This window comes from Gracilinanus agilis, chromosome 4, assembly GCF_016433145.1.
Source record: "Gracilinanus agilis isolate LMUSP501 chromosome 4, AgileGrace, whole genome shotgun sequence".
NCBI classification, from domain to species: Eukaryota; Metazoa; Chordata; class Mammalia; order Didelphimorphia; family Didelphidae; genus Gracilinanus; species Gracilinanus agilis.
In genome coordinates, this window is record NC_058133.1 from 326998961 (window position 1) to 327016487 (window position 17527).

At 34.5% G+C, this 17527-nt stretch overlaps 1 protein-coding gene across 1 annotated transcript in view; it reads right to left on the reverse strand.

Moving 5' to 3' along the window:
* CEP162 (centrosomal protein 162) overlaps window positions 1-17527 on the reverse strand; it is a 116099-nt gene that overhangs the window by 53440 nt on the left and 45132 nt on the right. The window contains exons 10-13 of the mRNA XM_044676320.1: window positions 6469-6645; window positions 5751-5832; window positions 3123-3408; window positions 1772-2045 (exon numbers count right to left, since the gene is read on the reverse strand). Of these exons, the coding sequence (XP_044532255.1) occupies window positions 1772-2045; window positions 3123-3408; window positions 5751-5832; window positions 6469-6645 (819 nt within the window). The remainder of the gene's footprint in view (window positions 1-1771; window positions 2046-3122; window positions 3409-5750; window positions 5833-6468; window positions 6646-17527) is intronic.

The following is a 17527-nucleotide window of genomic DNA, read 5'->3' on the forward strand; positions in this document are numbered from 1 at the left end:
GACAGTTTATAAGGATATCATGAAGGATTTAGCCAAATCCTTGGTTGACAACTGAGTAATTAATGTATGCATATAGCACTTCCTTACACTCATAGTCTAGAAAAGACATGAAGTTAGTATAGAATATCTAATGCTTCTAATATACCTATAAAGATTTTTTCTTAAATGTTTACAAACTATTTCTTAGAAAATAAGAAGAAAAATAAATTTATAGTTTGACAAATATTAAGTAGTTTAGATTACATTCTTTCAAAGCATAATTTATATAAACAAAATGTATATAGAAATATAAAAATTATCATTCAAACTATATTGCAGGCTTCCATAAAATAGCTTAAATTTATTTTTTAAAGTAATGTTCTAGTCATTTGTAAGGGTTAAATTGTTAAACTTGTATCATAGTGTTAAGATGTTAAACTTGCATAAGTTTTAAATAGTTAAAATATCAAACGAACATCTACTAAACCAGAAATACAATACATTGTCAAGAGAAGCCATCAGAGGAAATATTACTCAGAGAAAGGAATGTTCCTTACCACTATAATTTAACAGTTAATATAAATAACAATATTATTTAACACTATTATATAACAGGAATAAATGAGGACAATGGAAACATGTTGGAAAATTTGGATCAGTGTAAATGAAATGAGAGAAGCCCAAGTTTTGTTGAATAAACTATAGCCTTACGCTTATATGTTGTAAATAATGTCTTTGAGAAAAAAAATGGTAGATAGTGGGAAGGGTAAGGAGGGGAATAACTATTTGTTAAGTGCTTACTGTGGGAAAAAGCACTTTACAAACATCATCTCATTTATTCTGCACAACAACTTGAGAGGTAGGTTCTATTATTATCCCCATTTTACAGATGAGGAAACTGAGGCAACCAATTGTTAACAGACTTACTTAGGGTCACACAGCTAGGAAGTTAACATCTAATCAGTTAACAAATTTTGTTGCTTCTATCTCTATAATATCTCTCACATCTGACTCTTTCCCTTCATCATTATAGCTGTATCTTGGTTTAGGTCCTTATCACCTCTCATCTGGCCCACTGCTATGGCTTCCTGCAATTGCTCTCCTAGTCTCAATTTTCCAGGCTTATTACATATCCTTTATGTATTTTATAATTCCAGCTGAACTACCCTTCTTGCTGTTCTTCACATGGATGATGTGTTCCATATAGGTCAAGAGCCTCTTAGAATTCCTTATGATTTTCAAGACTAAGCTCAAGCTCTTTATTCTGCATGAAGCTTTACTGATGCCTAGTTTCCAATGCCTCCTCCTTCCAAAACTATCTTGTATTTTATTGTGTACACCAGTGGTTACCAAACTTTTTTGGCCTACCGCCCCCTTTTCAGAAAAAATATTACTTAGCGCCCCCTGTCACATACTATCACCACCCCCTTACAGTTATTCACTGCCCCCAAATGCACCTGTGGCTATCACCGCCCCCCTGGATCGCTGCAGCACCCACAAGGGGGTGGTGGCACCCACTTTGGGAATCACTGGCGTACACATTTATGTTCATATCATCTCTCCTGATAGAAATGTAAGCTCTCTGTAGGGAAGGACCATTTCATATTTGTCTTAGCATGTGGAGTGCCTCATATAGTGTTTCGCATTTAGAAACATTTAATAAATGCTCATTAGTTGATTTAATTTAGTACATAATTATAAGCAAAATAAGCTAAATTTAAAGAGTGTCTTTTTTTACTTTGAAAGGCAACAGAAATTTGTAAGTACAAATTATTAAAGTAGAACCAATTACCTTTTTGCCTAATTTTATATGGAGGAGATTTGGATTTTAAATTTTCCTTTTTTATAATGTCCTTTGATGTTTTCTTTTCAGTAGCAGATGTTTTAAATGGTGAATATGTTTTGCCGTATCCTGAACTTCTGACAGATGCATAGGGTCCACTTTGTGATTTTCTCTTAAGTAAAGCAGGTGTACTTGTTGGCCTCTTGTATAGTGTCTGTTTATTGATAACAGGATTGATATCATCCTCCCCAGAACTCAGCTGAGGTAACTGAGGTTTGATGGCCTGTACAGAATAAGAATTTAAAAGAAGCACATATTACTTAAATATTTGGAATTGAACTGTAATACGGGAGTAAATGAAGTAAAAACATGGTTAAGTCAGTGATATTAAAAGATGCGTTTTTAAGATGAGAGAATCTAAGAAGGGCTACAAAGGGCTCTCAAAGTACCTTATTGAATCCTTATCATTCTCATACCTATCTATAAAGTGAGTACCTTAAATAAAGCCTTTCATAGAAATTATCACCTTCACTGACCAATCAAGATGAAGAAACTGGGGCAGATTTAGCTTTAACCCAACTAAACACATTTCCCCACCTGTCCAGCCTATTCATTTGTACTCCTGTGAAATGTCACTTTCATGTACTTCTGCAAACCTTAATGAGGCTGAATGAGCAATTATGGAAACGTAATTTTTCATACTTTATAAAATCCAGATAGATGTCCATAGCAGAAAAGATGCAAATTATGAGCAAAAATAGGGTTTTGGTTTTGAAAATATAGAATAACAATGACCATTATATCTAATTTTGTTTACTAGTCAAATTCTATGTTCAATTTCTCAAGTAAGCAATATATTTTTGGCACATTGTAAGCACAGTCATACCCATACCATTGATTAGGTTAGAAGATTCTGCTAAACTCTAATACATGGGAGCTATTTTTGAGCCCAACAAATTTATTTTCTAACAAATTTATCACTTGTTATAGGTAAAGATTTATGGTTTCTTACATCTTTCAATCAAGTAAGTGTTATTAGCAACTTACATAGGATCAGGTGATTTTTGAACTGAAAAGGGCCTCAGAAACCACTTAAGTCAAATCTTCAATTTACAGATGAGGAGGGACTGAGGTTAAACTTGGAAGTGACATATAACCAAATTAATATTACACAGATCACACAGATAATCCATAGCACTGCTGGGATACAAGAAAGTCCAATCTTTCTGATTCTACATCCAATGTTCTTTCCAGGACAACAAACTTTATTCAATTAATTCAGCTAACAGGTCAAATATATTACTTGTAACATCTATAATTTATCTGCCTAAAAATTTTAATGATCTGAAATAATACTTACTTGATTAATTTTGTTACCATGAAATAAGGCTGAAGCCTCTTTGGCTAGTTTTTTTCTTAATAGATCAAGTTGTGCTTTATCTATATGTTCTTCAGTAGAAGTTACTTTTGGCAAACTACTTTCACTAATATTGTATGTAGCCTTTTGCAAAAATATATTCTTCTCATTCATTTCAATAAGCTGGTCCAAATGCTGCTGCTGTTCTTGAGATATTACAGGAGGTTGTTTCTTTAGAGGAAGAGGACTAACAAATTCAGTTGTCTTACTTTCAATCGTTTTTTTCATGCTATAAAAGATGCAAAGAACACTTGATTGCACAAACGTTACTTTTATTGGCCCTACCAAAATTTAGCTCAAGTCTTTTTTTTTAAAACCCTTACTTTCTGCATCATAATCAATATTACATATTGGTTCCAAGACAGAAAAGTAGTAAGGGCTAGTTAATGGGAGTTAAATGACTTGCCCAGGGTCACACAGGTAGGAAGTGTCTGAGGTCAGATTTGAAACTAGGACCTCCCAACTCCAAGCCTGGTTCTCAGTCCACTGAGCTACACAGCTGCCCCCTCAAATCTTTTAATTTTATTACTTCTTCAAAATTAAAAAAAATATTTCTTTTAATGAAGGCACTTAGATACTGTCATATAATTCTTTAATTCATTCACTCTTTTTATTCTGTCATTCAACAAGTATCTTTTAGCCCACCAGCTATGTAGTAGGTAGGCATTAAAGATTTAAAGAAATATTTTTACTTTGGTGTATCTTTTAAATAATGACCAAAGCCAGCAAGATTTATATTATTTTATGTAAAAAAACATACACATATCCTACATCTGTACTACGCAGTTTCCTTCCTTCAAAGTTAATATATAATATTCAAGTAGATGATTTTATCAAACAGAGTAAGAAGTTATTATTTTTTATTGTGACATTACTCCCTCCTGGTTCACCTATTGTCTATTCACTTCTTCTTAGACTCCTTTACTAACTGATTATTTACAGCATGGTTTCTAATAGAATATTATGTAATGTACTATCCTGGGTCTTCTTTTCTCTATACCCTTCTTTCTGTACATATGCAGACCTAATTTCTCCCCTAAGCTTCCACTCTGTATCATCAATTGCTGATTGGATGTTTCAAAATGGATGTCACAGAGATAACTGTGTCTAAAACTAAATTTTCTCTTTCCCACTAATCCCTCCCCTCTTCCAAATTTCCCTATTTCCATTGAAGGTGTCACCATCTTACAGTCTTTGGTTCATAATTTCAACATTATCCTTGACTTCTCCCTCACTAATCCCATCTAACCACTTAGGTGTCAAATCTTGCCATTCCTACCTTTATAATATCTCTGCATTTGGCCTCTTCATTTCACTCATATAGGTACTACTTGAGTTCAAACTATTATGATCTCTTGCTGAGATAACTGCAACTTCTTATTTTAGATCTTTGTGTCTCAAGTCACTCACCAGGCCAATCCATTCTATATTATGTAGCTAAAATAATATTATTTAATTACGGATTGACTATGTTTCTCCTGTACTTAACCAATCTCAGTGGCTTCCTATTGCCTTTAGAATAGAATATAAGTTTCTCAGTTTAGCTTTTAAAGCCTTAAAGCCTTATACAACATGGCCTCAATTTACCTTTCCAGGCTCAATAGACATTACCCTCCTCTTGCATATTAAAAGCCGGCTAAAAAGGCCTTCTCTCTGTTCCTCATAACATTCCAGATTTTATATCTGTGCCTTTACACTGACCACTCCCCCCCCCCCCACATGGAATAGGCTCCCTTCTTATCTGAGCCTCAAAGTATTCTTTCCTTCAATTATGATAAAGTTTAGGAACCATCTGTGACATTAAGATTTTACTAATCTCCCCAAATGCTAGTGCCCTCCCTCCATATTGCCTATTTTGTATATTTATGTCTGTATTTATTAACTTTGAGCTATATTTTTAATATTTGTGTGTATGTTTATTAATGCTATGTTTCATATATTTTTATATATACTTGTTGTCCCCTCCATTGGAATGCAAGCTCCTCATGAAGAGAGATGGTTTTGTTCTTTGTCCTTATTTCCTGTTTGCCTAGCCTAGTGAAGGGCAAACAGTAGAAATTTAATAAACACTTGTTGATTAATTATGGCATTTACAATTTACAGCAATTAGAAAAAATTAATCATAGCACATGACAGTATTCTACTCTAAAAAAAACTTGCTATGGTTCTGAACTATAATTATTTCTATTTTTCAAAATGCTTTGACCTGATATGACAAATGAAGTAAGAAATCAAAATTTAAAATACAGGGAAAACAACATTTAGAAAATTTTTGGAAATGTGGCCACAAATCAGTCCTATTATAGATATCCCTATTAAATCTACTAGTACTTATTTTACCTGATTTAGGCAATAAATAACTAAGCAAAATTCCTAATTATCAGACGTTTTGATATCTAGTAAAGATAAATCTTGGGATATCAAAGCACATAAAAATCTAACTGATTTTGAACTTGATAATAGTAGTATAAAATTATCATAAGTAGATATACTCTTAGATCAGAGTAAATAGCTTTAGAATTTTCCATGGCCTTTATTTAAAAAACAGAACATGTTCCTAGAAACTGATACCTGACAGGCTGCCCGCCAAAAAAGTTCCCATGTAGTGAATCCATTCTAATGGGCTTCATCAGCTCCTCTACAGTAGGAAGGTCTAGAAGAATAAAATAATTATATGAAGTGCTAAAAGTAAAAATCAGTTCTGAGAGAATATAGAATTAAAATTACATTTTCTTGAAATGGTTTTCTAGCATAATATAAATGATATCTTTAAACTATAGAGAAGAATGTCTTTCTGTACCATAAACAGGTGTTCCTTTAACTATAAACAAAAGTCAACTCTATACACTGATTCAAATATATACTATCTTCTATGTCATAGGTTAAGATTATGTAAAAGATATAATTTTATTCAATCAGTAAAAATTTTTAAAATTTAAATTTTATTATTATTCAAGATTTGAGAAATTGGCATTTTACCCTATTGATGACTATAACTTTAGCTAAGCCCAAGATGCTTAGCACTGATTTAAGTTAATTCCTTAAATAAGAGCAAAGAAACAATAAAAGATACAGTTGTTACTATTAATAAAGTGCATGATAATGTACATAATAATAATGTAAATTATATTAAATATCATCTCAAAGTCTGCTATAACAACAAAGGGCTCTCAATGCTTAAAAGCTGTATTTCTAATATCCTAGAAGCATAAGTGACAGCACTTATATTGGTGGTAGGTGTTCTACCAAATAAAGCAATAATCACATCACATTGCTATTAGCATCTTACCAGATTCAGGAGTAGAGATGTTTTTTGAGTACTCATCCATTTCCTGAGGGACCTCCTGCATTAAGCTCTTACTGCTTTCAATTTTTGGTTCATCTGTGTCTCCCAAAGACTGATCAATATGATGGTAAGCCTGATGCAGAGCTTCCAGCTCACTGTTGCTCTGACCATAAGACACACCTGGTGCAAATGTAATTTCAATGTAATTTCACTAGAAATCTATTGTAAACAGAACATTATTACTTAAAATCTTTTGGGAGTTCAATAAAGACATGCTGTTACATTTTGTACACATACATTTCAAGGGGCGGATGATGATTTTATGGAGTTTCCAAATGTAACTTTCAATTTTCCATATTCAGTGCTCATGGTTTCATGTTAAATTTAAAATATGGATTTCAAAAGGCCCGTCTTTTAATAAAAATATTAAAATTTTGGAGCAAGCTCCCATGGTAGAACAGAAAGAATAGTGGATTTACATGATATGCATTCAAATCCTTGTTCTGTGACCTACTGTGTGACCTTAGGAAAAGTCACCTCAGTGTCCTCTGGGGCTCAGACGTCTGAAAAGAGGGGGGTGACATGAGAATGTACTTGAAGGCTCTTTCAATCTGTGAATTTATTATTTTAGGGTTGTGGCCCATCTTTAGATAGCCAGTACATATTGCTAGTAAACATATTAATCTCTCTGTAGTAGCAAGCAGAGAGAGAATGAGGGAAGGTATTGGCATGACCCTCATTATATGATAAAAAGATGGGAGTAGTGGTAATGACAATGGAAATAATATAACAAAATAATAGTAAGAATTGAAATTTTTATAGTTTTAAGATTTACAAAAATTCATTTTGAGTACATTAACTCATGAAATCCTCAAGATACTCTCATGAGGTATTATCCCTATTTTAGGGGGAAAATACTGAAATTTGGAGAGGCTAAATGATTTATCCAAAGTCAGAACAGTGGAAAGTTCTGGAATCAATAGTTAAACTCAGGTCTCTCCTGACTCCATATCCAGTTCTTTTCCCACCATAACACAGGCTCATAAATCTTGCAAATGTGGGCCAAACTCTTATATAGAGGCCTGACTCAATGGGTTCTTATTGTGAAAGAACCTAAGGTAAACAATTTGTTTTTGCAGACTCACAGAGACTTAGGCAAAAGGCAACAGTTCTAAATTTGAAAGATAGTATTCTAACACCTATCATAAGGCCTTTCATGCCTTCTCTGAAGTTTTTTGCACTCTCTCTTTTTTGAAGTTATTTGGTATTCATTTATATATACACTTGATATTTACCTGGCTGTGTACATGGAGATGACTATTTTTTCTTTTTATCACCAGGACAATGCATATAGTATGTACTTAATAAATGTTTATTGATAAGACATGATGGAATATGTAGAATGAGACATACATTTTGGGACATAGCTAATATGGAATATCTTTTTTTTTTTTCAGGAAAAGGAGAAGAGGGAGAGAGAGAGAAAAAATGCTTGAAAACAAAACAAAAAAAAACCCCAAAACAAATGTCTGTGGAACTGAATTGGATCCAGCTAAGTTGTTATATTTGATAAAAAATAATATGTTGAAGTCATGTGAATAAAGGTAAACATTGGCAAATCTCTCTTACTCTTTCCCTGTAGAGAATATTTTCCTCTATCTTCAACAGTATGCTTTTTCTCAAGAGGGAACTGAGGAAGTTGATGGGGCTCTGATACTTTTCTTGTTTATAATGTGATAGATTTATCATGGTTATTTGTGTATGTGTCCTACTTCTCCATTAGAATGTGAACTCTGAAGAGCTGGGATGATGTCTTATTTGATCCCTTAGAGTAAGTTACTCTGTGTACGTACAGTACTCTGAAAATAGTGACTTGATATAATTTAGTTGAGGTTGAAGTTAATGAAATTCTCATTCTTCACTAAAGAAGATCAAGTATCCAAATAATGGAGGCAAAATATCAGTCTCAACCCGGCCTCAGCCACTTCCCAGCTGTGTGACCCTGGGCAAGTCACTTGACCCCCATTGCCCACCCTTACCACTCTTCCACCTATGAGACAATACACCGAAATTAATGGTTTATAAAAAAAAAATATCAGTCTCAGAAAAAGTATCTGTGAGACTGATACACTGGTACAATCGAACATAATGGACTTCTCTACTAGCAGCAATGCAAGGATCCAGAGCAAGGCTGAGGGACTTACGAGAAAGAAAACTGGCCACATTCAGAGGAAGAGCTGTGGGAATAGAAACACAGAAGAAAAACAACTGCTTGAACACATGGGCTGATGGGGATAATATTGGGGATGTAGACACTAAACGATAACTAGTCCAACTATCAATAATATGGAATTAGATCTTAATCAATGATACATGTAAAACCCAGTGGAATTGTGCGTCAGCTAAAGTGGTCTTGTGGGAGAGGGAAAGAACATGAAACATGTAACTATGGGAAAATAGTCAAAATTAAAAATTAAAAAAAAAGTATCTATACTTTCAGGTATGAATGTAGAACCCTCCTTTATGTACCATCCAGCTCTCTGATGAAATTCTTTCCACCATTTCTGGGCAATTCTTTAATGGCAAGAGATAACAGAATAGCCATACCCATTATGTCTACTGACCTGTGGATAACTAATAACTTTTAATTCTTCAGTGATGGTTTCATATCTTGTAACTAGACAGCAAAACCAGAGGAGTCTTTATGTTAAAAAAAAAGATAGGCCTTTATTTCAAGGAATTAAAATTTCCCCAAATGCAATCTAGTCTATTCTCTTCCTATTCACTTTTGAACCTATTTCACTGTCCTGTTAATGTCTATTAAAGATAGATACCAATTCTATGGGTTATCCATTGAAGCAGTGACCTCTTTGGACAACAGACATTATTTATCCACTTGGTTTTTCCTATGCAATGGTCAGGTCTGGCTCTTTTGAATAATGATGAATCTCAGTTTGGAGGCTTCTGCAGTATCTAGGGCTTGATACAATCATAAAGTCACTCACAAAGAGTAGAATCTGGAGGATCTTCACCATGTATAAGGGATCCCTCCTTCACATAAGACTTTGCCTAGACATTTTCTACAGCAATGACAAATACCTCTGATGAACAGATATGTCTCCCCTTTACTCTGTATTTGATATTAAAAATCAGCTATAGAACTTTGTTTCTCAGTTAAATCTTTCAAGAAATATTCTATAAATTGAAACTTAAGAATGGGTGACACCTTGCTGAAAAAACAAAAATCCTTGAAGGCAATGTTTTGCTTTATTGAATTAAATTCTTTTTTCTATAAGTCAATTAACAATAAGCACAGTGTGAAGAGAGAATGAATTCTTGGCATAAGGAACAGACAAGCTGTGCATGGAGACTAGAGATGGAATGTTATATGGTATTTGAGAGACAGCAAGTAAGCTAGTTTGGCAGGACTGCAGTGTGTATGAAGGGGTATAACATGCAATGGAGTTTGGAAAGGGAGTCTGAAGCCAGATTGTAAAAGATCTTTAAAATTCCAAATAGAGTAGTCTCTGTTTGAACCTAGAAGCAATGGGGAAATTGGAACAAGGAAGTGACACTTTGTGACATTATTTTGGATGGGCTTTAAGCCCAACTGCCTAGTCCTAACTGCTCTTCTGCCTTAGTGTCAACACTAAGGGCTTTAAAAATAAAGTATGCCCTATAATGATGTGTTCTGATGTAGACCTATTCCCTTCTTATAACCTCATCATGAAGAAAACAAGGTAAAAATGGTAGTGAGCTAAGGTAAACTGCTTTGAGGCTATAAATGAGACTGATTTTTGGGTATATTAGCTTTGAAAATAGTTTCTTGTAAGAGGAGTCCCAGAAATGTTTTGGGCAAGGTCATTAGTTTTAAAGACAACACATCAGAGCGATTAAATTCTACCATGTCTGTAAATGAAAAATTTCAATACCACAGGGCGAACTTTCAACCAATATTTTAAAACAATGTTTATAAAATCTACCGCAATCTCCTAAAGCAATATGCAAGATATGGTGTAAAGAGAAAAAATGCTTGATACTGTAGCTTCAGAATTAAACTCAACTCTACAGATACACCTTTGAATTTGGCCACCATTCAAACATTGGTTTTGAGGCTTTCTGACATAGTTAAACAACCATCTAGAAATTCCATTAAAAATAACTGTAAACAATATAAAATACCTGGGGGTATATTTACCCAAACCCAGCAATTATATGAACATAACTACAAAACACTTTCCACACAAATAAAGTCAGGCCTAAACAACTGGAAAAACACTAACTATTCATGGATAGGCTGAGCCAATATAATAATAAGGATAATGCTACCTAAATTAATTTACCTATTCAGAGCCATACTAATCAAATTACCCCAATATTACTTCCTTGAACTAGAAAAAATATCAAAATTCATTTGGAAGAATGAAAGGAACAAAAGAACAAATAATTACCAAAACAATCTGGTACTAGCTAAGAAATAAAGCAGTAGATTAATTTAATAGATTAGGTAACCAAAACAGCAATTAATGCTCATAGAAACTTAGTGATTGATAAACCTAAAATTCAAGTTTTGGGGGAAAGAACTCACTATTTGAAAAAAAACAACTACTGGGAAAACTGTAAGTAGGCATAGTGCAACATTTCACACTATACACCAGGATAAAGTCAAAATGGATACTTGATCTACAAGGGTGACACCATAAATAAATTTAGGGAGCATCAAAAAGCAAAAAGCATTTTACCTGTCACACTTATGGATAAGGGAAGAATTTATGACCAAATAAAACAGAGAGAATATTACAAAAATGAAATGGATAATTTTGATTATGTTAAATCAGAAAGGTTTTGTACAAACAAAACAAAATGCCACCAAGATTGGAAGGAACACAACAAATTTGAGAAAAAAATTTTATAACAATTATTTCTGACAAAATCCTCACTTCTCAAATATATAGAGAACTGAGTAAAATTTATGATAATACAAAGCATTCACCAATTAAAATACAGTCAAAGGTTATGGACAAGTAGTTCTCAGAAGACAAAATTAAAACTATTTACAATCATGAAAAAAATGCTTCAAATCACTATTGATTTGAAATTAAAGCAGCTCTAAGATACTGCCTCACACCAGTATGATTGGTTAACATGAACAAAAAGGAAAATGATAAATGTTGGAAGGGATGTAGAAAAATTGGGACATTGATATATTGTTGGTAGAATTGAAGAGCATATTTCTATATTGCTCATGTTGTGATAGAAGACATATATCAAACACAATTTCTCTTGAAGGAAACAAAGTCAAAGACGGCATGCTTCGATCTGTCTCAGACTCCAGCAATTCCTTCCACTGCTGTGGATAGCATTTCCATCATGAGCTCCCTTGGGGTTATCCTGGAAACTTGTTTTGCTTATAATGGTTTAATCTTTCAGAATTGATCACCATATAATGCTTTCAATGCTGTATACATTGTTCTCCTGATATTGCTCACTTCACTTTTCATCAGTTCATATAAGTCTTTCTGGGTTTTTTGGAACTCATTCTGTCTGTTATTTCTTGTGGCACAGTAGTATTCTTTAACTCATTCATCCATTTTCCAAGTGACAGACAACCCCTCAGTTTCCAATTCTTTTCCTCTACAAAAAGAACTGCTAAAAATATTTTAGCACAGGTAGGTCCTTTTCCTTTATCTCTGACATCTTTGGTTTACAGACTCAGTAGTGGTATCAAAGAGTATGCACAATTTGATGTGATGTGTCTTCTGTCATGACAAGGGGAATATAGAAATATGTATTGTAAGAAAGTACTGATATAACCTATATCTGACTAGATATTGCCTCAGGTGGTGGGGAAAGGGAAGGAGGGAGAAAATCTGAATCCTAAAATGCCAAAAACAATTCTCAAAAATTATTTCTACATATAACTGAAAAAATAAATTAAGTAAAATAAAAGAAGCATGTAGAGCGACCCAGAAACACAGACCCTTAAAAGTTAAACTTAACCCAGTAATAATATAGGTTAGAAAGCAATATTCAATTGCTGCTGGGGTAGTAACACCAAAATTATAGCCTACTTAATTGATAGCAGACTTGTGAAATGGTGGGATGGCAAACTTTAAAAAAATATTACCTTTTAAAGGAATAGTTCTAGTTTCTTCTTATGTTCACCCATCTTCATCTACTGTGTGTACAAAGAACCATCAATGGGTATATAATGTCATTCAAAATGCCTCCCCAAGGAAGGTTCCTCTGAGATAAACTAGGCTTGGTTGTCTTTCACTGTTGGGGCCCTCAAGTCATCCCTGTACTAAAGGCTTTATGAGGTTCCCCTATAGTCAAACATAATTACACTGGGCCTTTTAGAACCAATTTCTAGGGTCCATTGCTGACACTAAGGAACTTATCAGAATTAGCCAGTCAGTGTTGAAAGCAATAGGCCCTTTTATATGGTATTTTTAAGGAAAAAATTTTTGACTATATTGGTCCCAGGGGAACAGAAGGTAGGGAAGTTTATATAAGTGAAGTATACAAAGCCACTTTAATAGGTACCTTACACTGGGGCTGCCTGCACTTATAAACCCCCATACAAGTACAGCCACCAAGTCTACAATCGCCTTGTTTTAGAAACTTTTAAGGCAAGAGGCCTTAAAGGAAGAGGCAGAGAAGATTATACAACCAGGGATGTCACTTCCGAGTGTCAGACATGATGGTCTTCAAATAGTTGGCAGGTAAAGGAAATCAACAGGGTCCATGCTTCAGAACATCTAAGGGACTTCAGGGATCATGGAAGCTTCAGGATTGGAGTGGCTTTGCTATATTATAGGGAGGGGAGGAGTCCTGTTCAAGCAGGTTTCATTGGTGTCCTATCTCTGGGGTCAAAGGTAGAGATTGAAATCAGCAAGGAATTTGGAAGTTTCCAGCCTACAGTGTTCCAAATATAGAAGTTTCTAGTTATAGGAGTTCCAGAGAAGGGAAGAAGATAGAAAGGAAGATGTATAGACAGGGAACAAATAGGCAGAGAAAGTCTAGATTAGAAAAAAATGTTTATGTTTAAACCATGAAACTTCCTACTTTCTTGATCTGTTTATATGTTGGGACCTAGCAACTCTAAAGTCCTTGCCTCACAATATGGAAAATTTAAAATGAGAATAAGAAGGTGGCTGAAGATGACATTAGGATGCACTGAATACTGGCTTTTGATTTCAGATGATGTGAGTTCATGCCTAGTATCTGGCCAAGACTGGTTGTGTGTCATTCTGATTTCCTTCTGCCAAGAAACTCTTAAGATTTGGAATTGCCAACGTGCATCAGAAATGGCCCTACACCAAGAAATCATGGACCTGGACAATAAAAAAGGGAAGTGCAGGCAGCAAAATAGATGTCTCTGGATCATTTTCTCAAGATACCTTCAAAGTAAAGATACTTGTCAAAATCCAACCTTTATGAATTTTGTGACCTTGACTGACAGTCATAAGCTAAAGAAAAAAATAAGGTAAGGATTATGAAGACATGAACTTTGTATATAGCAGGCCATATTTATTTGTTTTCTTTTGTTGTTGTCGGAACAGAAAGGATCTATAATTTAATTATTCTAGGAAACTCCCAGTGTGAAATCCTCTCCGCTGACACAGTTTAGTAACTCATCTGTAATTTCAATCTTAGAGAGTTGCATGGGGAACTCAGTGGTTAAATAATTTGTCCAAGGTGACATAGCCAAGATATGTCAGAAACAATGCTTGATCCCAAGAAGAAATGATATCAAGGTTGGCTGTCTCATAGCATGTTGGTCATGAAATTGTGCCCCATTAAATATGATTTAAAGTATAAAGTTATTGTATAGCCTCGACTCATATAGGGTTTAGAAAACTTTATCCTGTACAGTGTATAGGTACATTATTTATGATTGTTAGTATTTGGTTATTTATATTTTTAAAAACACAATATAATGGGTATCATATTACTTGCCTTTTCAATGGGAGGCAGAGGGGCTTGAGAGGAGAGAATTCAGCACCTCAAAATGTTTTTTAAATGAATGTTTTAATAAACATTTTTAAAAAGGAGAGGGTTATCATAAAATCAAAAGAACATAAGATTCTTATTCGAGGACAGATTCGACAGTCTTCATTTGATTTATACCACTAATTGCAGAGAGTAAATCTACTATGAGTATGAGATCTAGGCATATATATTTTTCCTAAATAATTTTCATATTCTCAATAAAATTGTAAATTGTAAAAATGATACATTATTTTACTAAAACAACAAGGCATTCTAAATAAAAGATTTTTTAAAACTGTATTTTTGATTTTTAGTACTATCATTTCCTTCCCTATGGAGAAATAAAAGCTACTCTGTACTGAGTTGAATTGATTAATCTGCTTGCTACTACTTTAAGTGGTTACTGAAATAACATAAAAGAACCAGATTACCAAATAATCTAACAAAAATTATGCTCTCTAATTTTATGCCAAAGGTTTTAAAGCTTAGGACAGAATTCAATTCAGTTTAACATTTACCAAGAATCTTATTAAGTGACCGCAACATTACTGAGGGTATTAAAACAAATAAAAAATACAGCCTTGTCCTCAAGAAACTTATATTCTATTGAAGCTTGAAAATGTACACAGATATTTGACATAACATTAGAGGAGAGTGCTAACAACTGTACAACTTGAGTCCTATATGAAGATAAGGTTTTGGGGTGCAGTAGGAGGTGGGGGAAGGGAGGGGGTTTAGGTATGTTTAAAGGCACAGAGATTATGAGGTGGAAATGGTGAGTTTGGAGAACAGAAAGAAGGTAAGTTTGCTTGGGATATAAAATCTGTGAAAGGTAGTAATGTGAAAAAATCCAAAAGTAGGTGGGATCCAGACTAAAATTAGCTATAAACTCCAAGAGTTAATCTTAGAGGCAAAAGGAAACAGAAGGCTTCTGAGCAGAGGAATTACATGGTATCATAATCAGTGCCTTAGGAAGATTATTTTAGCAGCTATGTGGAGGATAGAATGGAAAGGGGAGAAAATATAAGAAACTCAATCAGGAAGCTATCGAAGTAGCTTAAGAGACTAAGAGGGTGGCTGTATTAGTAGAGAGAAGAGGGCAAATAAGAAACATATTGCAGTCGAATCAGCCATATCTACCAACTACTGGATGGATATGGGTGTTTAAGAAGGAACTGTCCATGATGATCACAAAGCTGTAAACTTTTAATGCCTGGTAGGCTCATGGTACCCCTTCACAGAAATAGGCAAGTCTGGAGGAGGGGTAGTTTTAAGGAAAAATGATGACGAGTTTGATTTTGGACAAAATGAATTTGAAAGATAGTAACAGGACTTGGAGGTGAGAGCTGTCTACCAAAGAGGGTACTGAGTTCAGGAGAGAGATTAGAAGAGTACAGGAGTCTGAGGAAAAGGGGTTGAAGAAAAAGGATGACACAAGGCAATCAATGCTATCTTTCTATGATCATCAGCTTTCTCCAAAGTTACTAATGATCTCTTAATATCTAAATCAAATGGCTTTTTTTCAGTCCTCAACCTTTTTGACATCTTTACAGACCTTGACAGTGCTGATCACCCTCTTCTTTCGGATTCTCTCTTCTCTCTAGGATTTTATTAAAATGCTCTTTCTGTTTTCCTCCTACCTGCCTAACCAATCCTTTTCTGTCTTCTTCACTGGCTCTTCACCAATATCACACTTGTTAGCTAGGAGTATCTCCCAAGGCTCTGTCCTGGGCCCTCTTCCATTATATTATTTAACTTGGTGATCTCATCCATTCCCATGGTTTCAATTATCATGTCTATTCACATGACTCAGATGTACTTATTTAACTTTAACTTCTTTTCTGAAATCTGTAGTGAAAATTTTATTAGTAGAAACAATAATAAGAGAAATAAGGTCTCCAAGAAATAGGTTTATTGAGAGAGGGCCAGTCTCACAATAAAGCTGAACCCTGGACACCAAACCTTAGGAGATGGCCTTTTTTATCTGATGATCTGTGTCAGGTCAAGACAAATATGGGATACAGCTAGAATCAGAACAGTATGAATATACAGCCTCCAGATGGGCATGACTTAAATAATGACGCAGATGCTGAATAAGCTGGAAAGTACAGAATTATCATTTATGGGTGGTACTCAGTAGCTATTCTTAGGCCTGGCCTTTACAAGGCCCCTGCAATTCTTGGAAAATAAGGGAATAGGGTCTTATATATGAACCGTTCCTATGGATGTCAGGAGCAAGTCACCTAAGCTGGTAGCAAATCTAGGTCAGTTCACCTTTAGGGATAAACATCCCTTGTCTAACTATTTATGTAATTGCACCTCCTGTGATTAATCATCTATCCCATCAGGATATGGTGGACTTGGTAGGAACATTTGGGCTACAGGCCTAAGGTCACGGTGCCTGCCAGCAAGATTTAATACTACCCTAAGCTACATTTTTCTTAGCTAATGCTTCTAAATCATATAAGGCTAACTATATTACTTAACTATTATTCAAAACGAATGATTGTATTCTAAAAATAATCATAAAAGCTAGGCTTCACATTCACAAATCCAGGCTCATATTACCCATATGTCTTTTAGACATCTTAAACTCAGCATTTCCAAAACTGAACTAATTATCTTTCTTCCAAAACACTCCCCTCTTCTTAAATTCCCTATCGCTACTGAGGTTACCACCATTCTTCTCAATAACCTAGGCGCACAATCTAGGTATTGCTTTTAATTCTTCACTCCCTCACCTACCTTATCCAATCAGTGGTCAAGCTGTTCCTATCTTTCATATCTGCCACCCCTCTTTCATCCAAAACTACTAGCACCCTAGTAAGGTTTATCACCTCCAGCATAGACTACTGCAAAAGCTTGCTGGTTGGTTTCCCTGCTTAAGATCTCTTCTCACTTCAGTCCAGCTTCCATTTAGCTATCAAATTCATCTTCCTTAAGTGCAGATCTAACTCTCTCCATTCAATTCGATAAACTCCAATGGTTCTTTATCACCTCCAAAATCAAGTATAAAATTCTATTCAACTTTCAAAGTCCTTCTTAACCTAGCTCCTTCCTACCTTGC